Source organism: Chlorocebus sabaeus, chromosome 11 (genome assembly GCF_047675955.1).
Source record: "Chlorocebus sabaeus isolate Y175 chromosome 11, mChlSab1.0.hap1, whole genome shotgun sequence".
In the NCBI taxonomy this organism is placed as follows: Eukaryota; Metazoa; Chordata; class Mammalia; order Primates; family Cercopithecidae; genus Chlorocebus; species Chlorocebus sabaeus.
In genome coordinates this window covers 119,561,590-119,589,235 of record NC_132914.1, presented here as the reverse complement: position 1 = coordinate 119,589,235, position 27,646 = coordinate 119,561,590, and the positions used below count along the sequence as shown (strand labels likewise).

The 27,646-nt window shown below is 42.7% G+C and overlaps 1 protein-coding gene across 4 annotated transcripts in view; it reads left to right on the top strand.

The window, feature by feature from the left end:
- The window catches only part of CLIP1 (CAP-Gly domain containing linker protein 1), a 153,947-nt gene that overhangs the window by 71,968 nt on the left and 54,333 nt on the right, over positions 1–27,646 (top strand). For 2 of the 4 annotated variants that reach the window (XM_073021186.1, XM_073021187.1), the window contains exons 9-15: positions 10,163–11,107; positions 15,345–15,461; positions 17,392–17,449; positions 17,985–18,068; positions 19,287–19,443; positions 23,668–23,833; positions 23,932–24,147. In XM_073021186.1, coding sequence (XP_072877287.1) covers positions 10,163–11,107; positions 15,345–15,461; positions 17,392–17,449; positions 17,985–18,068; positions 19,287–19,443; positions 23,668–23,833; positions 23,932–24,147 — 1,743 coding nt within the window. Of the gene's footprint in view, positions 1–1,127; positions 1,161–4,731; positions 4,837–10,162; positions 11,108–15,344; positions 15,462–17,391; positions 17,450–17,984; positions 18,069–19,286; positions 19,444–23,667; positions 23,834–23,931; positions 24,148–27,646 lie in introns of all 4 variants that reach the window. The other 2 variants (XM_073021184.1, XM_073021185.1) reach the window with 2 other exon arrangements.

Below are 27,646 nucleotides of genomic sequence, written 5' to 3'. Positions count from 1 at the left end.
CCAGCCTGGCTAACATGGTGAGACCCCATCTGTACTAAAAATACAAAATTAGCCGGGCATGGTGGCGGGTGCCTGTAATCCCAGCTACTTGGGAGGCTGAGGCAGGAGAATCGCTTGAACCTGAGAGGTGGAGGTTGCAGTGAGCCGAATGGTGCCACTGCATTCCAGCTTGGGGGACAGGACGAGACTTTGTCTCAAAAAAAAAAAGTCCATAACAAAGCTTTTTTTCTTTATCTCAACTTTGCTTTCCAGTTGAGCAGGATAAATCCTTTTATAACCCTATAAAAGGAATATGTTGTAATTGTTGATTTTTTTTTAAAAAAGTAATCGGCAGAGCAAAAACTAAGAACACTTTATATTTCAGCTTCTTTTATTTCATGGCATTTGTAGAATTCATGGATTTTCCTTTAGTGTCAGGTTTCTCATCCCTTTTAAACAATGTATTCATATTAGTTTTTAAATTAGATATCAGAATTAAATGGTTTTGATGGTTTCAAGCCATTGCTAGATATATGACAAATGTAAATCATTCAGTTTTTCAAATTTTCCAGATTTGTGGTCCTTTAATCTACAATATTTTAGTAAAAATTGTACTTAACTGTGCATTTCCCAAATATGCAGTTTTGCTACAATTTTAGAGTCTGTCGGCTGCCCACACTGTTCTTAAATTTGAGGGGTCCTTCCAAACAGCAACTCTGATTTCTTTGGAAATAAATGTATCTTTACAGTTAACAAAGCAAGGGGGCGGGGCATTTCCTGGGTTCTAGTTTTATGGGGCCCAGAATTTAATGGTTCATTAACAATGTAATAGATATCTTCTTCACTCATTTCATATACAGCCACATTCCTTTAGTCAATTTTTGTGTTGTTCTCATCCATTTAAAAACATCCCAAAGTCTCATTAGAAGTTTCATGTCATCATCTAATTCATATGAAATACAGCCTATGGTGTCTTGGGGAGGGTCCAGTTACAATAATTTACATCAGCACTAGGCTTGTATAGTCTGTCTGATAAACTTACTTGAAATTAATCAAATAAAGTTATCTTGAAACCCTAACACATATTGAAGCTCTATTGGAATCTCTTTTTTGTTGTTGTTTAATTTTTTTCATTTTTTTACTGATAGCAAAAGAGCCAGATTTCTGAAGATCCTGAGAATGTAAGAGGGCACTTAACTGTGTGGATATTTCCCTTGTTAACAAAGATTGATCACAGGTTAAAATGCTTATTGATATACTCAAACACTAACTGCATAACCTGACTTTGGGACATTGACCTTAACGCTCCTGTGCATGTGGCTTTCAAAGCAATTACGTTCATATCCTGAAGAAATTGTATGTAATGACTAAGCACCACACATTCATGTGTTTAACGACTAGGTCAATGTTTGCTTTATAAAGAATTTTGCCAGAAAGGGGGGAAAAAGTGTTTTGTCTGGAGACCTGGCCTTCTTCACTTAATTCATAATGTCTTCTAATTTTAGTGGAATTACTCCAAAAGAGATGATATCTGACTAGAGCATAAAGCATTCTAGATGTGGAGTTGTGGGAATTCTGGGGAAGTTTCCAAGTTGTCTAATTTTACTTCCCGTGAGAGGAAAGGGTATCGTGAGGCTGGCTGCTGTCCCAGAGCTGACTGGCTGCCTTTTCAGTGTGCCCCCACCACTGGCCAGTGCCTGCCAATGCAGCTGATGAGACATTCAAACTTCCGTTTGTTTCTACAGTATTTTCCTTAGTTGCGAAACTAGAGGCAAGCATTTGTCAGTGAAGACACAGTATGTTTTAAATTGTTATTAGTGAAGTGAGAGTTTTCTAGCTGTAGCATTACTAGGCATGCAGGTGTTTTATTTTTCTTCCTCTAAGTTCAAACATCCAGTACAAGTTCTTGCTATGTGGTCTCTAGAGCACTGCTTCCTGGTGTACCCTGCCAGCTGTGCTGCTGGTTGTAAAGAACCTGAAAGCATTCCGCTTTGATTTATTGCCACATAAGAAGGAAATTAAAGAATGACATTACTTCCTACCACCTCCTGGCAGCTGAAATAGACAGCTCAAGACTAAACTTTTGGCTGGGCACTGTGGCTTACACGTGTAATCCCAGCACTTTGGGAGGCTGAGGCGGGCAGATCACCTAAGGTCAGGAGTTTGAGACCAGCCTGGCCAACACGGTGAAACCCCGTCTCTACTAAAAATAAAAAAATTAGCCGAGTGTGGTGGCACACGCCTGTAATCCCAGCTACTAGGGAGGCTGAGGCAGGAGAACCACTTGAACCCAGGAGGCAGAGGGTGCAGTGACCAGAGATCACGCCACTGCATTCCAGCCTGGACAAAAAGAGCAAAACTCCATCTCAAAAAAAAAGACTAAATTTTTTAAAAGGTCTTCGTTCTGAAGAGTTCCTTTTTGTGAAGCTACTTCAGTGATCTGGGTCTCTTCTCTCGTTCCGAAACAGGCTGCTGCTGCCCCCGGTGTCAGTCTGCATGGGATTTCCCCCCTGCCTTTCCTGTGCGCTTCTCGCAAAGCCTTTGCATTCCTTCTCAGTCCCCTGTCCCAGGACTTTCCTCTTGGGATACTCTGTGTCTTATTCTAAGAAAGGAATGATTTTATAAGAAGGGTTGTCCTGTTCAGTGTCACATTTTTTACTGTGTACTGCGGCATGGAAGTGGATCACTAGTTCCCTTGCTGCTGATTGATCACCTAAGGTCAGGAGTTCAAGACCAGCCTGGCCAACATGGTGAAACCCAGTCTCTACTAAAATACAAAAATTAGCTAGGTTTGGTGGCGCACGCCTGTAATCCCAGCTACTGGGGAGGCTGAGGCACTGTAGAGCCCCAGATAATAGGTATATAGACCCATCAGTAAGGAGGCATTGGCTACGCTTATCTGGAAGATCTCTGAATGGGGAAGAGATCACATTAAATGTATATTTGCTTTTTATCTGGAAATAGTGACCTTTTACCCAGAGGACACTTAACTATGTCAAGAGAAGAAAAGTTCTGTTGCCTTTTCTTTTTCCTACTACTATAGTTTTGGATTTTAGCTCCTGAGGCTGTGACCCCAATTATGTGGGTAAGGATTAGATTCTTTTCTTATAAAAGCAGGGAAATTGAACAGTGTCCATCCAAGGCACATACAGACCAAGGGGATTATCCAGACAGTTAGGGCTTGAATTGTATTTCATTATTTTTGTGGACTCTACAGAGCTGAAGCAGGTGATAAATTAAAAAAAATATTTTGTTCACCTTTTAAATATCCCGTGATGGTTTGTTGATACCTGGTTCACAAGCAAAATGACCTCTTGAATGCATTGAGGTCCCCAAGTCCCACTGGAATGAGTGAAGACGTTTGTAACCTTCACTTTTACGTTCCCCTCCTCTACTCAAACTCTGCACTACTTTGTGTCACTTTGTTTAGAGTCTGTTGTCATTTTTTCATTGCCTGTAATTGTCCAGACTGACAGGTCAATTAGAACCACAAAATATTTAAATTACTGCAAGTAACTGACAGCTGCTGAGAGCAGCCCTGCAGGTGTGGGCCTTGTCAGTCACTGATTCTGATAACTGATAACCTCTTGTATAAGAAAGGTGGGGGTGGGAAGAGGTACATTTGGACCCAGATTATTTCAAATTGATTAAGATTCTGCTGCACTTAAACCTGTTAGAGATTATCCTCTGGGTTCCCCATCAGGCTACACCCAAGTGCGTGATGGTGGGGAGAGCAGAGTTTCTGAGATCACAGGTGTTGAATCACCTTAGTAACCCACCAGCTCTTTTTGCGAGAGCTCGAACCCATGCCTTTGTGTTGAGTCGCCTTTTTACATCTGAGCTAATAAAAACATCTGCATCTTAAGGTAAAAATAACCCCTTACCAGTTTGAGCTAAACTTTGCTCTTCTCCTGAGCCTCTCATTGGCCTGCTTCAGAGATGGAGACTATAGAGGATAATTATTACTAAATTTTCTCTTTGTAATTCTGAGTCCTTTTTTCCCTCCCTGGAGCCAAATAGCCTTTGGGAAATCCACTGCTGGAAGGAAGCTAGAGCTTCCATGGCCTCTTCCCCATCACATGTAGGAATGTTGCTGAGACTCTAACTCAGACCCTTCTCGCCCATTTCTGCAGAGGCTGCTAGCATGATTTCTTAGCTCTAGTTTCCAGATTCCTTCTATTGGGGTTATTATTTGACCCTTATTTACGTCAAGTTATATGCTAAGGTGCAAGAATCTGCTCTAAGGACTTATTGAACAGTTTAAGATTTATGGTATCTTTGCCATATTTAGGTGATAGTGACGGTCATTCTGAGGGTCAATATACCTTTTAAAGTGATCAAGTCAGTTACATACACATTAATGTCAAGCAGCCTTTGTGGGGCGGAGGGATAAGGATAGTTTAGAGGGAGGGATATTAACTATTCTAATTGGTGCTGATAAACTTCACTTATCAATATTACTTATATTTGGCTGCATGCCTCTGACACTTCATCTGGCCTCATGTGTTTTCCATTTTTTTCTTTCTGAACAGACTAGCCCATGCCCCCTGCCCACCACCATCCTTTATCCCTGGTATTCATCCTCACTGCCCACCTCATCTCACCTCCACGTCTTCCCTTCTCCATTCCCCTTTGGTTCACCCTTTGGCAGAAGGTACTGGTGGCTCAGCCTGCATGCCGCTGTCTCTCCTCTCGCGCTGGCATGTCATGGTGGCACTGTTGTGTTCTCTTCCTCTTCCTTTTTACTAACAGACGCAGACCAAACTGGAGCATGCCCGCATTAAGGAGCTTGAACAGAGCCTGCTCTTTGAAAAGACCAAAGCTGACAAACTCCAGAGGGAGTTAGAAGACACTAGGGTAATGGTTTTCACTATTTAATGAAGCAGACCCATGCATGTGAATGGTGGACACCTCAGGTGACAGGCTTTAGAGTTGGCCTGAGCCTTGACCCAGTGGTTCAACCTGAGTTTGGTCTTGGTGCCGTTCAGGTGTTCGTGAGCTGAGACTGATGAGCAGGAACAGGTGTTTATATCTCCTCTTTTGTCAAAAGGAAAGACTCATTCCTTTGGCAACCCAACCAAATCAGGATCAGAAACTTTACAACTGAATAAATGAGTGGATATAACGGTATTTAAAGTTCTTTATATTAATACCATGAAATACATTTCTCCAGTTGGCCACAAGCAGTCAATTGTCCTCTTGTTCTCATATTTCTAGTTAGTAGGCTTTCTAAAGAATTTTTTGTTATTGTTGTTTTACTTTAGCTCTCTTCCTGACTTCTTCCCTGGCCTCTTGGGAGAAGGAAATGGAAACATGGGCTCTGTTTCATGAGAGTTAAAGACTTTCACCCCAGTTACCTTTTTATCTTGGAAGGCTGATCTCTGCATCTCCCTCCATCCTGTCACGCAGGGGATTGAAACCTCAGTGGACGCTGGGCGCAGTTGCTCACGCTTCCAATCCTAGCACTCTGGGAGGCTGAGGCAGGCAGATCACTTGAGGTCAGGAGTTTGAGACCAGCCTGGCCAACATGGTGATACCCTGTCTCTACTACACATACAAAAATTAGCTGGGCCTGGTGGCATGTGCCTGTAATCTCAGCTACATGGGAGGCTGAGGCAGGAGGATTGCTTGAATCCAGGAAGTGGAGGTTGCAGTAAGCTGAGATCATGCCACTGCACTCCAGCCTGGGTGACAGAATGAGACTGGAAAAAACAAAACAAAACAAAACAATAAAAACACTCAGTGGTCAGGAGGGAAATGTATGTTGGGAACAGAATGGCTTCTTCCTGCCCCGAGCTCATTGTGCTTGGCCCTTGGAGCCAGGACATTAGTCAGGTTTTAGTTTATTTATGTATTAAATCACCTATATAGTACATACTACATGCCAGACACTATTCTAAGTGCTTTAGACGTATTCCATCTCAACACAACCAGAGGAGGTAGGGAGTATTAGTGTCCCCATTTTACAGACAAGAACACTGAGGGACAGAGAAGTTAAGTAACTTGCCAAAGATAAAACAGCAAATAGAATAGTGGAGGCAGGATTTGCATCTAGGACATTTGGCCCCAGAGCCTGTGCTCTTAAGCACCACAGGATGGAGTCTGTCTATTATAGAAGTCATTTTGTGCTTAAAGATTAAGAAACAGTCACTTACATGTAAGATATGTATTCACATACCCTTTTAAATCATGAATTTGTCTGTCAGTGACTAAATTGCCCAGATTCTTAACTTTAGAATTTCAAAAATTACTCTAATCAAATTTTCTATCTTGATTTTTAAAAGAAATTTCTAATGTTTGTAGAAATTTCTCTTGTTGAGAATTCATTCACTGATCTAAAAATCTAGACAGTTTTTCTTTTCTAAATCATACGTTTTTATTTTTTAAGAAGAAGGAACAATCGGCCTCCGAACTAAAGATTTCTCCTGTGTATTTGGTAAGAAAACAAAAAAAGTGGGCCAGGCATGGTGTCTCATGCCTGTAATCCCAGCACTTTGGGAGGCCGAGGGAGGAGGATCACCTGAGTCCAAGAGTTCAAGACCAGCCTGGGCAAGATGGTGACACCTGCCTCTACAAAAAATAAAAAAAAAAATTAGCTGGGTGTGGTGGCTACATGGGAGGCTGAGGTGAGAGGATCTCTTGAGCCCAGGAGGTTCAGGCTGCAGTGAGCCATGTTCATGTCTCTTCACTCCAGCCTGGGCAACAGAGCAAGACCCTGTTTAAAAAAAAAAAAAAAAAAGTGGTAATTTGGTGCTGTTTCCTCATTAACTGAGAGCCGAATAATTGATCTGGGAAATACAATGGACTAATGAGATTGAGTTCTTTTAGTGTGATGGGCTGTTGAAGCAATATATTTTTTTTAAACATGTAAACTCCTCTCCCTTTTGTCAGCAAACAATTTTGTGTTTTTTTTTCTGCTCTAGATAAGGCATACAGTTACACTATGTTTTATCCAGGTATTTCAGTGTAAAGCTTATATCTTTCCATAATGAAGTATGTCTTCCGTTGATCCTCACTCTTGGTTTCCCAAGTGTTAAAATAACCAGCTACCCATGTAAGTTTCGTATCACCTATGTTACTTTTTAGGAAGTGCTTTAGAATTTTTTCTAGCCAATAAATCCAGTTTCCAAACAGTGTGCTTGGTGCTGTAGAGATGTTAGCAAGAATAAGAAATAATTTCTGACTTAATTCATGGTCTTAAACTAGTGGGAGAAGCAGACATACTACATAGTTTTGAATGAGGGCAGATTTTGGGAAATGAAAAATAAGTTGCTGTACTTTATAGGAAAATGCCATGGAAAGTAAAATCACATTGTTATTTATTATTTTTACTTATTTTTTACTTGGCATTTTTCTCTACTTGACTGTTTTGTTGTAACTAAGAACCATTGCCCTATTGGGTTTAATGTATTTATGCTACAGACCTTGCAGCAATGGGGTTTATTAGTGTTTTGTGGTTTTTTTTCTTTTATTTAGCAAATTTTACCATATCCTGATGGGTTTATTAATGTTTTGTATGTCATTTTGGCATAACAAACTCTTGGACTCTTCCCTCTCCAGAAAATCATGTGTAAATGAATTAACATCTTTAACCTGATGAGTCTATAACTATGAAGCACAGCAATTATAGTCAGCTCTGAAATATTTAATTTTATTTACTTTGATTATGCAATTTTGGAGACCCAGTGCTTTCTTTTCCTCTTCTTTTATGGACATTTTAATCTTTAATGTTGTCACAGACTATAGGGTGGGCAGAGGAAATGAAAGAAACGTATCTGTTATTTTCTGTCTCAAAGAAAGGCAGTGTGTGTGGGAGAGGAGTCTTAAATTCAGAGGAATATTTAACATTTTTTTGTAGAGATGGGGTTCTTGCTGTGTTGCCCGGGCTGATCTTGAACTCCTGGCCACAAATGATCCTCTTGCCTTGGCCTCCCAAAGTGCTAGGATTATAGGCATGTACCACCTCACCCAGCCAATCACAGGAGTTTTGATCCTTGAAATATGGGACTCATTGCTGTTTTAAAATTATTTTGTTTCCTTTCATTTCCCAGATTAGTCCAAGAATTTTTATGATGGAAGCTATTTTCCACATGTCCTATGTACTGAATGGCCTGCGTAGCAGGTAGCAGAGGGAAATAATTTTCTAGCAATGAAAGGGCACAGGTTAAGAAAGTGTTTTTCTAGCCCTGGGGTATTTATTTAAAGGAAGAAGATTCTTGGGTACTACCCAAGAGCTCAAATAGAATCGAAGTACTTGGGAATAGGTGGAAACTTGCAGGTTAGACGTACATTCCAGGTGATTCATGTGCATACTAACGTCTGAGAACCACTGGGTTAGAGGGTTAGGGGAAGAAGATATTTACATCAAAATGCTGACAGAATTATCAGATCTAAAAAGGGGATTTTGTGTAAGGTTCTTACGTATTATTGCAGGTAAGTAATCATTCTTACTTTGTGTTTTAATAAAATGATTAGTAGGCCGGGCGTGATGGCTCGCGCCTATAATCCCAGCACTTTGGGAGGCCAAGGTGGGTGGATCACTGGAGGTCAGGAGTTCGAGACCAGCCTGACCAACATAGTGAAACCCTGTCTTTACTAAAAGTACAAAATTAGCCAGGTGTGGTGGCACATGCCTGTAATCCCAGCTACTTGGAAGGCTGAGGCAGGAGAGTCGCTTGAACCTGGGAGGCGGAGGTTGCAGTGAGCTGGAATCATGCCATTGCACTCTAGCCTTGGCAACAAAAGCAAAACTCCCTCTCAAAAAAAAAAAAAAAGGTTTAGTAAATTAATTCTTCATTCTTCAATGAGAGTTTCATTCTACAGGTGATGTGTTATTTATTGAAACATTTGATAGGTAACTTTAGACCTTTTATGCAAGTGCTATCCAATAGAAGTATAATGCAAGCCACACATGTACAATTTATAATTCTCTGGTACCCACATTACTTTTTTGTAATCACAGGTTAAATTAGTTTTAATGATATATTTTATGTAAACTTATATATCCAAAATATTTAATCAATATAAAAATTAGCAAGATATTTTAACCATTTTAAAATATAATTTCATTTTTTTTTTTTTTTTTTTTAGAGACAGTGTCTTGCTCTGTCTCCCAGGCTGGAGTGCAATGGCGCAATCACTGCTCACTATAGCCTCAACCTCCTGGACTCAAGCGATCCTCCTGCCTTAGCCTCCCGAGTAGCTGTTACCACAGGCAACACCACCATACCTGGCTAATTTTTTATTTTTTGCAGAGATGGAGTCTTGTTATGTTGCCCAGACTGATCTTGAACTCCTGGCCTCAAGTGATCCTTCTGCCTCGGCCTCCCAAAGTGGTGGGATTACAGGCGTGAATCACTGCACTTGGCCCACAAGACATTTTGTGTTCCTTCTAAGTCTTCAAACTCTGATGGGTATTTTACACTTATACCACACCTCACTTCAGATGAGCCCTGTCTCAAGTGCTCAGTAGCCACGTGTGGCTAACAGCTACTGTTCCGGATGGCACAGTTCTGTAAGATCACCTCCATGAAATGGATAAGCATTTATGCAGCCTGGATGAAGTGGAGTAGAACAAACTGGCAAAATAAGGAAATGTTTTCTTTCAGGAGGCAGATATATCTGAGAACTTTGAAAGTTACTGTTTCTGTTAACTTATCAGTTAATGGATATTTATCTGATTTAAGCTTCTTTAGAATTGGAGCTACTAAAGTTGGACTTAAGCCATTATCACAGTTAGAAATATGTATTAACCTATAAACATTCATAATAGTTTGCTGCCTGAGATGAGGTAGTTATTAAATATCTTCAGTGTCAGAGAAAATCAGACTGGGCGCGGTGGCTCACGCCTGTAATCCCAACACTTTGGGAGACCGGGGTGGGTGGATCACCTGAGGTCAGGAGTTTGAGATCAGCCTAACCAACATGGTGAAGCCTCGTCTCTACTAAAAATGCAAAAATTAGCTGGGCATGGTGGCGCATGCCTGTAATCCTAGCTACTCAGGAGGCTGAGGCGGGAGAATTGCCTGAACCCGGGAGGTGGAGGTTGCAGTGAGCTGAGATCGCACCATTGTACTCCAGCCTGGGCAAGAAGAGTGAAACTCCATCTCAAGAAAAAAAAAAAAAAAAAAGTCAATGACTTATTATTTAAATGATCTTTTTTTCTTTGGGCTGCTGTTAATAGGTGGCTACAGTTTCAGAAAAATCACGTATAATGGAGTTGGAGAAAGACCTAGCATTGAGAGTACAGGAAGTAGCTGAGCTCCGAAGAAGGCTAGAGTCCAATAAGCCTGCTGGGGATGTGGACATGTCACTTTCCCTTTTGCAAGAGATAAGCTCTTTGCAAGAAAAGTTAGAAGTCACCCGTACTGACCACCAGAGAGAAATAACTTCTCTGAAGGAGCATTTTGGAGCCCGGGAAGAAACTCATCAGAAGGAGATAAAAGCTCTGTATACTGCCACGGAAAAGCTTTCCAAAGAGAACGAGTCATTGAAAAGCAAGCTGGAGCATGCCAACAAAGAGAACTCAGATGTGATAGCTCTATGGAAGTCCAAACTGGAGACTGCCATTGCGTCCCACCAGCAGGCGATGGAAGAACTGAAGGTATCTTTCAGCAAAGGGCTTGGGACAGAGACAGCAGAATTTGCTGAGCTAAAAACACAAATAGAGAAAATGAGACTAGATTACCAACATGAAATAGAAAATTTGCAGAATCAACAAGACTCTGAACGGTCTGCTCATGCTAAAGAGATGGAAGCCTTGAGGGCTAAACTGATGAAAGTTATTAAAGAAAAGGAAAACAGTCTGGAAGCCATCAAGTCGAAACTGGACAAAGCAGAAGACCAGCATCTCGTAGAAATGGAAGATACGTTGAACAAATTACAGGAAGCTGAAATAAAGGTAAAGGAACTAGAGGTACTACAAGCCAAATGCAATGAACAAACCAAGGTTATTGATAATTTTACATCACAGCTCAAGGCTACTGAAGAAAAGCTCTTGGATCTTGATGCACTTCGGAAAGCCAGTTCCGAAGGTAAATCGGAAATGGAGAAACTTAGACAGCAGCTTGAGGCAGCTGAGAAACAGATTAAACATTTAGAGATTGAAAAGAATGCTGAAAGTAGCAAGGTTTGTATTGACATCCTCCATCCTTTTCTTTTCCATTTGTTATTCTTATTTTGCATTATGTTACTTTTGAGTTGAGGTCATTCATCTTTCAAATTGCTAATTTAATTAAATTGTTCGATGTCGCTAGTTGAGTATAGTGTAGTATGTTCTGAGTATCTCAAGTATAGTTTCATCTGAGGAGATTAGAGAAAATAATGGCTCAACCATGTGAATTTATTTTGGCTGCCTATTATCTGAGTACCTGATCTATTTATCTCTGGGCTATGCTGTGACTTCTAATTCGAGCTTAGCTCCAGTCTATACTCTTTAAAATAAAGAATGCCCTAACACTATGGTGTTAAGATAAATGAATAAATGAACAGAAACTTAAAAGATCAGCCAGGCGCAGTGGCTCACGCCTGTAATCCCAGCACTTTGGGAGGCTGAGGCAGGTGATCACCTGAGGTCAGGAGTTCGAGATCAACCTGGCCAACATGGCAAAACCCCATCTCTACTAAAACCACAAAATTAGCCTGGCATGGTGGCGGACACCTGTAATCCCAGCTACCCAGGAAGCTGAGGCAGGAGAATCGCTTGATCAACCTGGGAGGTGGAGATTGCAGTGACCCGAGATTATGCCACTGCACTCCAGCCTGGGAGACAGCAAGATTCAGTCTAAAAAAAAAGAAAGAAAAAAAAAAGCTTGAAAGATCATCTCCTCCTTTTCTAACCACACGTAGTCAGGTGCCACATAATGATGTTTCAATCAACAATGGACCACATCAACAAAGGTGGTTCCATAAGATTATAATATGGTATCTTTACCTTTTGTATGTTTAAATATGCTTCGATAGACAAATACTTAGCATTGCGTTACAATTACCTGCAGTGTTCAGTACAGTAACATGTTATACAGGTTTATAGTCTAGGAACGATAGGCTGTGCCATGTAGCCCAGGTGTGTAGTACACTATACCTTCTAGGTGTGTGTAAGTGCACCCTGTGATGTCCCCACAATAATGAAATGCCTCATGATGCATTTCTTAGAAGGTATCCTGATTCTTAAGCAATGCGTGACTGTAATTGCCTAATCTATAGGGTTATGTATAAAAACAGAATGTGAACTCAGTGCTTCTTGACGATTATAAATTAACATGTTGGCCGGGCAAGGTGGCTCATGCCTGTAATCCCAGTGCTTTGGGAGACCAAGGCAGACGGATCACTTGAGGTCAGGAGTTTGAGTCCAGCCTGGCCCCCTCTACTAAAAATACAAAAGTTAGTCAGGTATGATGGTGTGCATCTGTAATCCCAGCTACTCGGGAGGCTGAGGCACAAGAATTGCTTGAACCTGGGAGGTGGAGGTTGCAGTGAGCTGAGACTGTGCCACTGTACCCCATCCTGGGCGACAGAGCGAGACTCCATCTCCAAAAAACAAAAAAACTGAAAAAACACATGTCGTGATAAATAACATTCACAGCAAAATTAAGGGTAAAAGCTTGGAGCCCTTTGCATGGCAAAAATCTCATTGGAGTTTTTTTCTGTGGCACAATGAGAACACGATCAGTCCCTTTCTTTTCTGGGGGAAATACTGAACAAGTGTGCATGTGGTCAAGGCTTAGAAAATTAAATGAAACATTCGCCAGCTGTGTTCCTTACTAACTAGCCTTGTTAAAAGTCATCTTTATTTTTAAGGATGGTTGGAGGAATTGTTTCCCAGTCCTGCCACTAGTTGAGGCACTGGTATTGATGCTCAATGTTCTGAACTTTTTTGTGGGAGAAGCTGCTCTATTGGCAAAGAAGGAAGGGTTGTAATGGTTAAGGTGGGGTGAGGTGAGGACTGACAAACAGCAAAGAATTTCTAACTAACCGTAGTCAAAGATGACAAACTGGTTACAGGAAATTTTTCTCAAATCTCCTCATGTGGTTCCGAAATACTAATCAAAACACAAAAATTAGAAGATAATATTTAGCTAATGTTAGTTTACTTTTTAACATCAAGATTTCATGAAAACCAAGTTATAATGACTATTGTCCAGTGGATTTTTTTGTTTTGTTTTTTTTGAGACAGAGTCTCACTCAGTCGCCCTGGCTGGAGTGCAATGGTGCAATCTTGGGTGTCACTGCAACCTCCACCTCCCAGGTTCAAGCGATTCTCCTGCCTCAGTCTCCGAGTAGCCAGGATTACAGGCACCCGCCACCATGCCTGGCTAATTTTTGTATTTTTAATAGAGACAGGGTTTCATCATATTGGCCGGGGTGGTCTCGAACTCTTGACCTCAAGTGATCCACCCACCTCAGCCTCCTAAAGTACTGGGATTACAGGCTTGAGCCACCACACCTTGCCTGTCCAGTGGATTTTTAAATTGTATTTATATTTAAATGTCAAAATACCTTAAGCATATACACAAATAGAGAAAATAATGTAGACCACATATATTCCCATCTTAAGGTTTTTGTTTTTATTTATTTATTTTTTAAGACAGAGTCTTGCTCTGTCACCCTCACTGCAACCTCCACCTCCCAGGCTCAAGGGATTCTCCTGCTTCAGCTTCCCCAGTAGCTGGGATCACAGGTGTGTGCCACCACGCCTGGCTAATTTTTGTATTTTTAGTAGAGACAGGATTTCACCATGTTAGCCAGACCATCTTGAACTTCTGACCTCAGTTGAGATCTACTGGCCTTGGCCTCCTAAAGTGCTGGGATAACAGGTGTGAGCCACTGTGCCTGGCCTTAAGGTTTTTTTTTTTTTTTTTTTTTTGAGACAGAGTCTTGCTCTTTGGCCCAGGCTGGAGTGCGGTGGTGTGATCTTGGCTCACTGCAGCTTCCGCCTCCCAGATTCAAGCGATTCTCCTGCCTCAGCCCCCTAAGTAGCTGAGACTACAGGTGCGTGCCACCATGCCTGGCTAATTTTTTGTGTTTTTAGTAGAGACGGGGTTTCACCATGTTGGCCAGAATGGCCTCTATCTCCTGACCTTGTGATCCGCCCACCTCTGCCTCCCAAAGTGCTGGGATTACAGGTGTGAGCCACCGCGGCCAGCCAAGGTTTTTAAAGTCTAGGAAATGAAATTGCTCAAGTAGCTCATTTAGAAAGTAAGCATCCACACCGTCTACTTTAGATCATGCTGATACTCCCAAGTTACAATGAAGTATAGAAAAAGAGTCTATTTTGACTCTTTAAAAATAGTTGCTGGGCACAGTGGCTCATGCCTCTAATCCCAGCACTTTGAGAGTCCAAAACAAGAGGATTGCTTGGGTCCAGGAGTTTGAGACCAGCCTGGGCAGCATGATCTCTCTCTTTCTTTCTTTCTGTTTTTGAGGCAGGGTCCCACTCTGTCACCCAGACTAGAGTGCAGTGGCGCAGTTTCAGCTCACTACAACCTCGGCCTCCTTCACAGGCTCAAGCAATTCTCCTGCCTCAGCCTCCCGCGTAGCTGGGATTACAGTCACATGCCACCATGCCCGGTATATTTTTGTATTTTTAGTAGAGACGGGGTTTCACCATATTGGCCAGGCTGGTCTTGAACTTCTGACCTCAAATGATCCACCTGCCTCAGTCTCCCAAAATGTTGGAATTACAGGCATTAGCCACCGAGGCCGGCCAGAGACCCCATCTGTAAAAAATTGTTTTAAACATTAGCTGTAGTGGCACGGGCCTATAATCTCAGCTGCCTAGGAGGCTGGTGCTGGAGGATCACTTGAACTCAGGAGTTCAAGGCTACAGTGAGCCATGATCACACCACTGCACTCCAACCTGGGTGACAGGGGAGAGACCCTGTCTCAAAAAGAAAAAAAAAACACACAAAAAAACCATCCTGGCTAACACGGTGAAACCCCATCTCTATTAAAAGTACAAAAAATTAGCTGGGCATGGTGGCAGGTGCCTGTAGTCCCAGCTACTCGGGAGGCTGAGGCAGGAGAATGACATGAACCCAGGAGGCGGACCTTGCAGTGAGCCGAGATTGCGCCACTGCACTCCAGCCTGGGCAACAGTGCGAGACTCCGTCTCAAAACAAACAAAAAGGCAAACAACAACAACAAAAAAACGAAAATAGCCATTAGGAAATCGTATCGTAGAACTGATTGTTCGAAAAGTCGTTGACGTCTTAGAATTAAAAACCAATACCAAATTTGTATTCCTTTCAGTTTTGTTTTATGTTTCTCATAAGTTTTTTTACATTTGTTTATTTTTTTTTTCTTCTCATTCTCTTTTGTTTTCCTTTTGTTCATTTGCTTCCATACCATGTAACTCTGTGTGTTAGGCTAGTAGCATTACCAGAGAGCTCCAGGGGAGAGAGCTAAAGCTTACTAACCTTCAGGAAAATTTGAGTGAAGTCAGTCAAGTGAAAGACACTTTGGAAAAAGAACTTCAGATTTTGGTAAGTACCTGTTGGGAATCTGAATCTCAGGGTTTCTGGCCATTTCCTGTTTTAAAAAATCCTCCAGTAAGAAATATTGCAGCTGTTTCCTTCTCTTTCTAAGTGTTGATTGAACTTGAGTGTATTAGTTATTGGCTAATAAATATTGTCCTTTGAGGGGAATCAGATCAAACCTAAACAACTGAGGTAGGTATTACTTTTTTTTTTTTTTTAATCTATCCCTTCGCCTCTGGTAACGCACTGCTTTGAAACGTTACTGACTACTTAGTTTTACTAAAGACAGAGCCCTTCCAAGTTATGCATTGAACAGTTAGGTTTCATATTGAATAAGGCCCCTCAATTGTGCCTATCAGGGCAGCAGCTGTCCTGGGCCATTGGCGCCCTCTGTTGGCGAGGCAGGATGTTTGCTGTCTAATTAAACAAATTCAAAGAAATCTCACTCAGTTTATTCCATCTCAGAAAATTACTTTCCCTTTTATATGTTGTCTTTTACCTTAATCTCAAGTTGTATGACATATATATTTTTTTTACCTTTTCTCAACTTTGTTCCTTCCTACTTGCCTCCTGCACTTAAAACCTGAGTTTAAACAAGGCTGATACGAGTAGTGCCAGTGGTACCCATCCACATGCCATGGAAAGAAAAGCCAGAGGCTTATGGAGAAACTAGACAAGAGGCATATGTGCCACGCAGGCTCAGCTGTCCCAGGTCCTCCACATCCCTCCCTCTTCCCTGTTCATTACACTTCTGTGCTATTAACAGTGTGAATAAACGTGTGTGATTTTTTTTCTTTTCTTTCTTTCTTTTTTTTTTTTTGGGACAGAGTCTTGTTCTATTGCCCAGGCTGGAGTGCAGTGGCACGATCTCGGCTCAGTGCAGCCTCTGCCTCCCAGGTTCAAGAGATTCTCCTGCCTCAGCCTCTTGAGTAGCTGGGATTACAGGCGCCTGTTACCACGACAGGCTAGTTTTTGTATTTTTAGTAGAGATGGGGTTTCTCCATGTTGGCCAGGCTGGTCTCGAACTCCTGAACTCAAGTGATCTGCCCGCCTCAGCCTCCCAAAGTGCTGGGATTATAGGCATGAGCCACCACACCCGGCCTGATGTCCTTTAAGAAAATGTTTTGAGTTCATTGCTTCTCTGCCCTCCTCCCAAAGCTTTTAGGAAGCCTTGCCTTTTTTTTTTTTCCTCCTAAGTTAGAGTATCCTTCTGTATATCTTAGGACAAGACATGACACCCTGAGTCTGGCTGTGGGATGGCACAGGGGGCAGCCTGAGGGCTTGGATGCACTGTGGCCCCTGTGCCATCTTATCATAATCTTAGCTAGTTAGAAATACTCATGTAACAATCTTCTTGATGTAGCTAGCTCGAAGTTCATCTCAGGACAACCAGGAGAGTGATTCTTAACTTGGCCTATAGTCGTGTTTAGAAAAGAAGACCTTGAACAGTAAGTGACTGAAGGGCCTTTTCAGTTTCAAAAGTAGCAACACAGACCTAGATTCAAGATATTAGACTCAGATTACTCTCAGAAATAACAAACTTCAGAGCTCTGTTCACCATCTCAGGCAGATTTCTGAAGAGAAGGTCTGCTGTTTGAGGGGTGGCAACATGAAGCATACACTTGCACCCTGTGTATACACGCACATGCATGTGCTTAACCTAAGTATGAACATGCCTACATGGGCATGCAGGTACACCTGCCTTCCCACGTGTGCACACACACACATGCAGACTGCAGTCTTTTGTGTGTATACATGCACATGTGTATGACCCACATGTGGTAGTAATTGGTATCATATGTTTCAAGTATATTAGTTTTAATAAAACAAGGCCAGCAACAAAAAGTAGATAGTATTGTAATTATAATTGATAGAAACTTGTTGTCTTCACAGTTTGAAATCTTTCTGTTCAGAATCTCTGATTCTTTTTCTTTAGAAAGAAAAGTTTGCTGAAGCTTCAGAGGAGGCAGTCTCTGTTCAGAGAAGTATGCAAGGTATGTCTTACTAGAGCGTGTGCAGATTGCTTTAAAGAATACCATTCTTTCAAACTGGAGCTGGCCTGTGGAGTGCACAGAGTAGACACTGCCCGTAGCCTAATTTCACTTCCCTGGAAGTTCCTGCCGTGCTCAGAAAGACTGGCTTCCATTGGTTTCCTGAAGCCTCAAACTCCCAATTTTTTCTTCTTTTAGCTTAAGGCTTGTTCCGTATTAAAATGTAAGTATTCCTGGGAAGAGTGTTATTTATGCTTTCATCATTGATAGCTTTATTGAGTTTTAATTGGAAGAAGGAAAGAGATGAGTGGAAAGGGCCTGATGCCTGCCGAAAGTACAGATTCGGGGAGGCCAGAGACAGCAGCAGACCTGCTTCTTTCAGGCTGTGCACAGCTATATGATTTGTAAGGGGACTTTTTAGTATTCCTGTGTTCTCAGATCTTTTGAGCATAATATTTGATTGGGTTGTAAGACAGCCAAGCTCCAGATAGCTTATTAAATATGAAACATATTAAACTTCTAACTTTATCCTAAATAGAAACTGTAAATAAGTTACACCAAAAGGAGGAACAGTTTAACATGCTGTCTTCTGACTTGGAGAAGCTGAGAGAAAACTTAGCAGGTAAGAAGACATCTCTGGTGACTAAACATTAAATACAGTAGGCTTTCCCGTATTTGAGACACTTGTAGTATGTTACATAACAAATGTACTATTCAAGCGTAGACTCTTCACTCATTATGGTGATATAACAATGTGATGAAATACTTGTTCGAGATCTGTAACCTCCAGCAAATCCTCTTTGCTCTGTTTTGACAAGAGCCAGAATCTACCACATCTCACCACTCCCACTGCTATCCTTGCTCCAAGCCAACAGCCATCTTTCATCTGAGCTACCCTGACAGCTGACCACCAGGGCTCACTGCTGCTGCCTGTGCCAGCCTCCGTCTGTTCTCAACACAGCAGCCAGAGCAATCCTTTTAATATGAACTTAGATCATGTCGCTTCTCTCCTCAAGGTCGTCCAGTGGCTCTCATCCCACTCAGGGAAAGCCGTGGTCCTTACCACGATCAGGCCCTATTACCTCTTGGATTTCATCTGGGACCCCCTTCCCCTGTTCATTCCACTCCAACCACTTCAGCCTCCTTGCAGTGCTTGGACGTGGTGGGTGTTCCTTTCTCAGAGCCTGTGCACTTGCTTTTCCCTGTTCCCTCACTTCCTTCAGGTTTTCTCTGAAATGTCAGCCCCTGAAATGTCAGGGAAGCCCCATCTGAGAGTCTAACCTCCTTCCCAGCTCCTTTCCCTGCATTTATTTTTCTTCCTTTTAGAACTTACCACTATTAATTATATGATTTATTTTCTTTTTTTCTTTTTCTTTTTTTTTTTTTTTTTTTTCAGACGGAGTCTCGCTCTGTGGCCCAGGCTGGAGTGCAGTGGCGCAATCTCGGCTCACTGCAAGCTCCACCTTCCGGGTTCACACCATTCTCTCGCCTCAGCCTCCTGAGTAGCTGGGACTACAGGCACCCGCCACCACGCCTGGCTAATTTCTTATATTTTTAGTAGAGATGTGGTTTCACCATGTTAGCCAGGATGGTCTTGATCTCCTAACCTTGTGATCCGCCCGCCTCGGCCTCCCAAAGTGCTGGGATTACAGGCGTGAGCCACCGCGCCTGACCAATTTATTTTCTTTGTCTTGCTTATTGTCTGCCTTCTTCATTAGAATGTGATTTTTATGAGGACAAGGATTGCTATGTGAAAATATTACAAGAGCAAGGATATACTCAGTCAGTTTTTGTTGATTATAACACAGCCATGCTATTCTTTTTTTCTATATATATTTAGAGATGGAGGCAAAATTTAGAGAGAAAGATGAGAGAGAAGAGCAGCTGATAAAGGCGAAGGAAAAACTGGAAAATGACATTGCAGAAATAATGAAGATGTCAGGAGATAACTCTTCTCAGCTGACGAAAATGAACGATGAGTTACGTCTGAAAGAAAGGTATATGTGACTGTTGAAAAGAGGGCCCACCTTCAGTTAGGCTCTGCGGCAAGCTATAGATGGGAGGGGAGAGAAAATGTTTAGGATTGTTATGTTTTCAAGTTCCCCGTCTCTGTTCCTTTCTGTTGTTACCTCATTGTGTCCTTGAATCAACTATTTAACCTTCTAAAATGGGTTTAACATATCTTACTTGTCAAGAACAACAGAATTAAGGAATACAGTATTATTTGTAGAGCTTCTGGTGACTTGTAAAGAAAAGATAAGAAGGCCGGACACAGTGGCTCATGCCTGTAATCCCAGCACTTTGAGAGGCCGAGGCAGGCGGATCACTTGAGGTCAGGAGTTTGAGGCCAACCTGGCCAACATGGCGAAACCTTGTCTCTACTGAAAATACAAAAGTTAGCCAGATGTGGTGGTATGTGCTTGTAATCCCAGCTACTCAGGAGTCTGAGATGAGAGAATCACTTGAAACCCAGGAGGTGGAGGTTGCATTGAGCCAAGATTGTGCCACTGCTCTCTGGCCTGGGCAACAGAGCGAGACTCCATCTTGAAAGAAGAAAAAAGAAAAGGTTTTTTTTTCCTTTTTTTTTTTTTTTTTTTTCTTTGAGATGGAATTTTACTTTTCTTGCCCAGGCTGGAGTGCAGTGGCGTGATCTCAGCTGGGTGCTATCTCAGCTCACCGCAACCTCTGCCTCCTGGGTTCAAGTGATTCTCCTGCCTCAGTCTCCCAATTAGCTGGGATTACAGGCTTGCACCATCATGCCGGCTAATTTTTTATTTTTAGTAGAGACAGGGTTTCTCCATGTTGGTCAGGCTGGTCTCGAACTCCTGACCTCAGGTGATCTGCTTGCCTCGACATCCCAAAGTGCTGGGATTACAGGCGTGAGCCACCATGCCCAGCCTTTAAAAATATTTTTAACTTTTTTTTTTTTTTTTTTTTTTGAGATAGAGTCTCACTCTGTTGCCCAGGCTGGAATGCAGTGGCATGATCTCGGCTCACTGCAGCCTCCACCTCCCAGGTTCAAGCAATTCTCCTGCCTAAGCCTCCTGAGTAGCTGGGACTACAGGCACATGCCACCATGCCCTGCTGATTTTTGTGTTTATTGTAGAGATGAAGTTTCACCACGTTGGCCAGGGTGGTCTCAAACTCCTGACCTCAGGCGATCTGGCTGCCTTGACCTTCCAAAGTGCTGGAATTACAGGCATGAGCCCCACTGTACCTGGCCTGAACTTATTTTAATAGGAAACACACATTACCTATTACTATGGGCCATGCACTGTGCTAACAGCTTTCTAATTCTTATTATCCTACGAGGTGAGTTTAGTATTATTCCCATTTAAAAGAAAAAGAGGCCAGAGACGATGGCTCACGCCTGTAATCCCAGCACTTTGGGAGGCTGAGGCAGGCAGATTGCCTGAGGTCACTAGTTCGAGACCAGCTGGGCCAACATGGTGAAACCCTATCGCTACTAAAAATACAAAAATTAGCCAGGCATGGTGGTGTGCGCCCATAATTTCAGCTACTTGGGAGGCTGAGGCAGGAGAATCGCTTGAACCCAGGAGGCGGAGGTTACAGCGAGCCAGGATCACGCTGTTGCACTCCAGCCTTGGCAACAGAGCTAGACTCTGTCTCAAAAAATAAATAAGACCAGGCGCTGTGGCTCATGCCTGTAATCCCTGCACTTTGCGAGGCCGAGGTAGGCAGATCACCTGAAGTCGGGAGTTCAAGACCAGCCTGACCAACATGGAGAAACCTCGTCTCTACTAAAGATACAAAATTAGGCAGGTGTGGTGGTGCATTCCTGTAATCCCAGCTACTCAGGAGGCTGAGGCAGGAGAATCACTTGAACCTGCGAGGCGGAGGTTGTGGTGAGCCGAGATTGTGCCATTGCACTCCAGCCTGGGCAACAAGAGCAAAACTCCGCCTCAAAATAAATAAACAAATAAATAAATAAATAAATAATAAAAAGGAAGGAAGGGAGGGAAACTGAGGCTTACTGGGGTGAAGCCTGAGGTTTCAGATCTGAGCAGTCTGGTCCCAGAGCCCCTCCTGCTCTTAATAACTGCATTGTAGGCCGGGCGCAGTGGCTCACGCCTGTAATCCCAGCACTTTGGGAGGCCAAGGCGGGCGGATCACAGGTCATGAGTTCAAGAACAACCTGGCCAACATAGTGAAATGCTGTCTCTACTAAAAAAATGCAAAAAAATAGCTGAGCGTGGTGGTGTGCACCTGTAATCCCAGCTACTCTGGAGGCTGAGGCAGGAGAATCATTTGAATCCGGGAGGCAGAGGTTGCCGTGAGCCAAGATCGTGCCATTGCACTCCAGCCCAGGCAACAGTGCAAGCCTCCATCTCAAAAGAAAAAAAAAAAACAAAAACTGCATTGTACTTCCTCAGTGCTGAAGTTTCCTCTGTCTTAATATCTGTTCTTGTCTTTATTTGGAATTCTTGTTGCTTTGATCTTTTTCTTTTAATAGCTGTCATATAAAAATCAAAGAATTTATAAGGCAAAGATTTATAAATTAAGTCTGTAGGCATTAGACTTCTACTTCTTAAAAGTGTTAATACCTGCAAAATTCTATTTATTAAGACATCCAGTCTTTCACCCTCACACAATTCTGTCAGCACTGAGTGGTGGTCAGGCCTTGGTTGGGCAACTTTGGTCAACCTTGCCTTGAGGTGGTGCTGTTGTCCAGGTAGTGGTGGCTCAGTGCCTTCAAAAACCTCCATTTTTGTAGGTGTTTTGTGGATGTAAAAGCCAGAAGTGCCCCCAAGTTTCCCTCTCGTATCTGTGATTCATCTGATAGTCTGTTTTCTTGGTCAGCGTCCCGTGTTTTTTTTTTTTTTTTGAGATGGAGTTTCACTCTTGTTGCCCGGGCTAGAGTACAGTGGCACCATCTTGGCTCACCACAGCCTCTGCCTCCCAGGTTCAAGCGATTCTCCTGCCTCAGCCTCCTGGGTAGCTGGGATTATAGGCATGCGCCACCACGCCCTGCTAATTTTGTATTTTTAGTAGAGACAGGGTTTCTCCATGTTGGTCAGGCTGGTCTTGAACTCCCGACCTCAGGCGATCTGCCCACCTCGGCCTCCCAAAGTGCAGGGATTACAGGCGTGAGCCAATGTGCCAGCCCCCCATGTTTTGTATACATGTTTTTGTTCAACCACGTGGTCTCTTTAAAGTAGAACTTCGAGTTATTGTCATTTTTGTATCTTCTGTCCTCCAGAAGCACTAGAATGAATTTTTGGTTATATAGTCTGCTAAAATTTTAAAATACTCATTTCCTTTATTTTATTTTATTTTATTTTATTTTATTTTATTTTATTTTATTTTATTTTATTTTTTGAGACAGAGTCTCACTCTGTCGGCCAGGCTGGAGTGCAGTGGCGTGAATTCGGCTCACTGCAAGCTCCACTTCCCAGGTTCATGCCATTCTCCTGCCTCAGCCTCCCGAGTAGCTGGGACTACAGGCGCCCGCCACCATGCCTGGCTAATTTGTTGTATTTTTGGTAGAGATGGGGTTTCACCATGTTAGCCAGGATGGTCTCGATCTTCTGACCTCATGATCCACCCACCTCGGCCTCCCAAAGTACTGGGATTACAGGCATGAGCCACTGCACCTGACCTCCTTTATTTATTTTCAGTTGAGATGGAGTCTTGCTTTGTTGCCCCACCTGGACTGCAGTGACGTGATCTTGGCTCACTGCAACCTCTTTCTACCAGACGCAAGCAGTTCTGCTGCCTCAGCCTCCTGAGTAACTGGGATTACAGGCATTCATCACCACACCCGGCTAATTTTTGTATTTTTAGTAGAGACGGGGTTTCACATTGTTGACCAGGCTGGTCTCGAACTCCTGAACTTAAGTGATTTCATCTTGGCCTCCCAGGTTACTGGGATTATAGGCATAAGCCACCACACTTGGCCTCATTTCCTTTAATAAGTTTATTTTTCACTCATTTTTCCTTTTAAAATTATTGACGTAAAATAGTAAACCTTCACAATTATAGTAGTTGTTACTGTAAATAATGTATTTGTAACTGTCATAATTGGTAAAATGATTAGGCAAAGCATTTTAAAATTTCTTGCCTAGTTCAGATGTTGTTAATTGCACATAACTTTAAAAAATAATTACTACAGTTGTTATTAGTAGTATATTTTAATATAACTCTTAAATTTAAAACATTCTTATGAAAAATCTGACACCTTATGTTGAAACTTTTTCTAGATATGTAGAAGAATTACAGCTAAAACTTACAAAGGCTAATGAAAATGCAAGTTTTCTGCAAAAAAGTATTGAGGACATGACTCTCAAAGCTGAACAGAGCCAGCAAGAAGCAGCTGAAAAGCATGAGGAAGAAAAGAAAGAATTGGAGAGGAAATTGTCAGACCTGGTAAGGAGAGACTCAGTGGGTCTCTTGGCTGGAAAGGAAGGCAAGGGGTAGTACACACATGGGCAGATGACTCATTCCCTCACTCGGGGTCTCTGCAGGAAAAGAAGATGGAAACGAGCCACAACCAGTGTCAGGAGCTGAAAGCCGGGTATGAGAAAGCCACTTCTGAGACAAAAACCAAGCATGAAGAAATCCTGCAGAACCTCCGGAAGACGCTGCTGGACACAGAGGACAAGCTGAAGGGTGCACGGGAGGAGAACAGTGGCTTGCTGCAGGAGCTGGAGGAGCTGAGAAAGCAAGCCGACAAAGCCAAAGTACGTGATGCGAGAGAATTTCCTTGTGCTGTAGCTTGCCTGAGCTCTGTGTCAAGGCAGGAAGGGTGCTTAGAAAGCAGCATCCAGTGGGACAAGTTACGATGGCCTCTACAAACGTTACCCTTCTGAGTGCGTGGGTGGTACGTTACGTTTCCTATGGCTTCAAGTGTTTTGTGCCAGCTGCCATTCCTTCTCAGGGATGGTGATGGCGGCCGGTCTTTCCTGGAATGGAGTGTGTAGCTGTCACCCCCGTGCTGCTTGTTTCCCAGCCATCACAAAGGTTCTTCCATTGCCTGAGCTCTGCTTGCCTGCTTGTTCTTCTAATATTGGCCATGCTTATTGCCGCCTTGCACTAGGGTTAGGAGAGACATTGCAGTAAAGCAAGAGGCAGAGGTCACATGAAGCAAGCAAGCAAGGAATCAGGACTAGAGAGAGCCTGGTTGGAGGAACAGAGCTCTTCCAGGAAGAGTTAGAATTGAAAACTCCACAGAGGGCTTTTATGTGTCCTCAGGAAGGTACCGTGAACTTATTGACAAGGAAGCTGGATTCAAGGGCAGGGAGGAAACACCCTGTTAGTAGATAGAGCAGAACTTGATATGTTGGATTTCATTTTGTGGTTTCAGGATTGTATCTGTGCCCAATATATATTTTTTTTCTTTTTCTTTTTTTGTAGAGAATGGGGTCTTACTATGTTGCCCAGGCTGGTCTTGAACTCCTGGGCTCAAGCAATCCTCGCATCTTGGCCTCTTAAAGTGTTGGGATTACAGGTGTGAGCCTCCGTGCCTGGCCTGACCAGTATATTTTGTGAGTCTGGTAACTTCACGAAGTTCAACCTTCCCACTATTTAACCTTTTATTGCTCAAAGGAAAGTAAATATTCATCTTTATTTATTTTTAATGTGTTATGGGAGTTTAGTAGAAAGAAATGATAAAAGAGCATATTAGGACTTGAAACCAATCTCATGAAAAGCCTCTTGCTAACTAAGTGGACGTGACGTGGTGTGTGTGCGCCGTGCATGTCATCTGGGAGGCCCATATTCTCCCTCTTCTACGTGCTGATAGTTGAGGATTTCTCTTCTTTCTGTGAAATACCTCCAGTTTTATGAGCCATTTAACACTAGATACAATTCCCAGATCTTTTGTCTTTGTGGTTTCCTTTATCTGTACAGACTTCAGTTTTCTTTTTGGATTTCCTTTAAAATGTTGCAGCCTGAGCAAACCACAGCATTGTAGAAGCTGATGTAAGGTCTCCTCGGTTTTTGTTTGTTTCTTCAGACAAGGTCTCACTTTGTCACCCAGGCTGAGTGCACTGGCACAATCATGGCTCACTGCAACCTCAGCCTCTTGGGCTCAAGTGATCCCACTGCCTCAGCTTCCCAAGTGGCTGAGACTAAAGGCACGTGGCACTACACCTGGCTAATTTTAAATTTTTTTTGTAGAGACAAAGTCTCGCTATGTTGCTCAGGCTGGTGTTGAACCCCTGGATGCAAGCGATCCACCTGCCTCAGCGTCCCAAGGTGCTGGGATTGCAGGTGTGAGCCATCATTCCTGGCCAGTCTCACTAATTTTGTTGGTTGGTTTTGTGCAAGGGTCACTGAGTTAAAATGCCAGGACTGTTCGCCTCCAAAGTTGTCTGGTATCTGATTTCAGTGGATCTTAATCAGTCCCAGACTCTTTGGAAAAATCTAATGAAATCTACAGATATTCTTTCAGGAAAGTTTATGTGTGCACTCAACAAGGTTCATGGAGCCCATGAAGCCTCCTTATTCCCTACTTTTAAGAGCCAGTGGGCTATAGCTGTGCTGCCTAATATAGTAGCCACCAGCCATGTGAGGCCATTCAAGTTTAAATTTGTAGCCAGTTCTGGTGGCTCACACCTGTAATCCTACACTTTGGGAGGCTAAAGTGAGCAGATTGCCTGAGCTCAGGAGTTAGAGACCACCCTGGGCAACTTCATGAGACCCTGTCTCTACTAAAAATACAAAAAATTAATCGGGCGTGGTGGCATGCACCTGTAGTCCCAGCTACTCAGGAGGCTGAGACAGGAGAATCCCTTGAGCCTGGGAGGCGGAGGCTACAGTGAGCTGAGATGGTGCCACCACACTGGCCTAGGTGACAGAGTGAGACTCTGTCTCAAAAAATAAATAAAAATGTCGGGCGCGGTGGCTCAAGCCTGTAATCCCAGCACTTTGGGAGGCCGAGACGGGCGGATCACGAGGTCAGGAGATCGAGACCATCCTCGCTAACCCGGTGAAACCCCGTCTCTACTAAAAAATACAAAAAAACTAGCCGGGCGTGGTGGCGGGCGCCTGTAGTCCCAGCTACTCAGGAGGCTGAGGCAGGAGAATGGCGTGAACCCGGGAGGCGGAGCTTGCAGTGAGCCAAGATTGCGCCACTGCACTCCAGCCTGGGCGACAGAGCGAGACTTCGTCTCAAAAAAAAAAAATAAAAAAAATAAAAAAAATAAATAAATAAATAAAAATAAAAACCTTAATATGGAAATATATGCGGTCTACATTATTTTCTCTATTTTTGTATATGCTTAAAAGAGGATCGCTTGAACCTGGGAGGCAGAGGTTGCAGTGAGCTGAGATCGCGCCACTTCCTTCCAGCCTGGGCCACAGAGTGAGACTGTCTCCAAAAAATAAATAAATAAATTTAAATTTGTTACATTTTAATTAAAAATTTAGCTCCTCAGTTGCACTCACCACATTTCAGGTGCTCAGTAGTCATAAGGTTACCATGATGGGACTGCAAATAAGAACATTTATATCAGCTGGGCATGGTGGCTCATGCCTGTAATCCGAGCACTTTGGGAGGCCTAGGTGGGTGGATCACTTGGGGTCAGGAGTTTGAGACCAGCCTGGCCAACATGGTGAAACCCTGTCTCTACTAAAAATACAAAAATTAGCCGGGCATGGTGGCGGAGCCCTGTAATCCCAGCTACTCGAGAGGCTATGGCATGAGAATGGCTTGAACCCAGAGGCGGAGGTTGCAGTGAGCTGAGATTGAATCACTGCACTCCAGCCTGGGTAATGCAGCGAGACTCAGTCTCAAAAAAAAAAAATTTATATCATTGTAGAAAATTCTGGACAGCACTGGTATAGACACTGTGGTCAAATTATAATTCAGTAAATTAAAAAAAAAATCTATTCATTTTAGTCACCAAAGCCTAGAAATTAGGCTGTAGTTTTTAAGTTATATGTGATATTAGGACTAAATCACTCTCAGCCCAGTGGCTGTCCTTAAGTAAGGTCCTGCGGTGAGTTTGGAAGGCAATAGTTTATTTTCCCTTGTTGTGCCCCTTCCTTTTTTTATTACAATGTACTGACTTTTTGTATTGCTTTTAATTGTATTTTTAAAAATTCTTCTATGAATCCTTTCTGCATTCAAAATAATTTGATAATTGGAATGGTAGGAAAGAATCTTTTTGCCCTGATATTAAAATCAAGCTACTATTTTTATCTTCTAGGTAGCTACTGGGAATAATTTCACAAGTT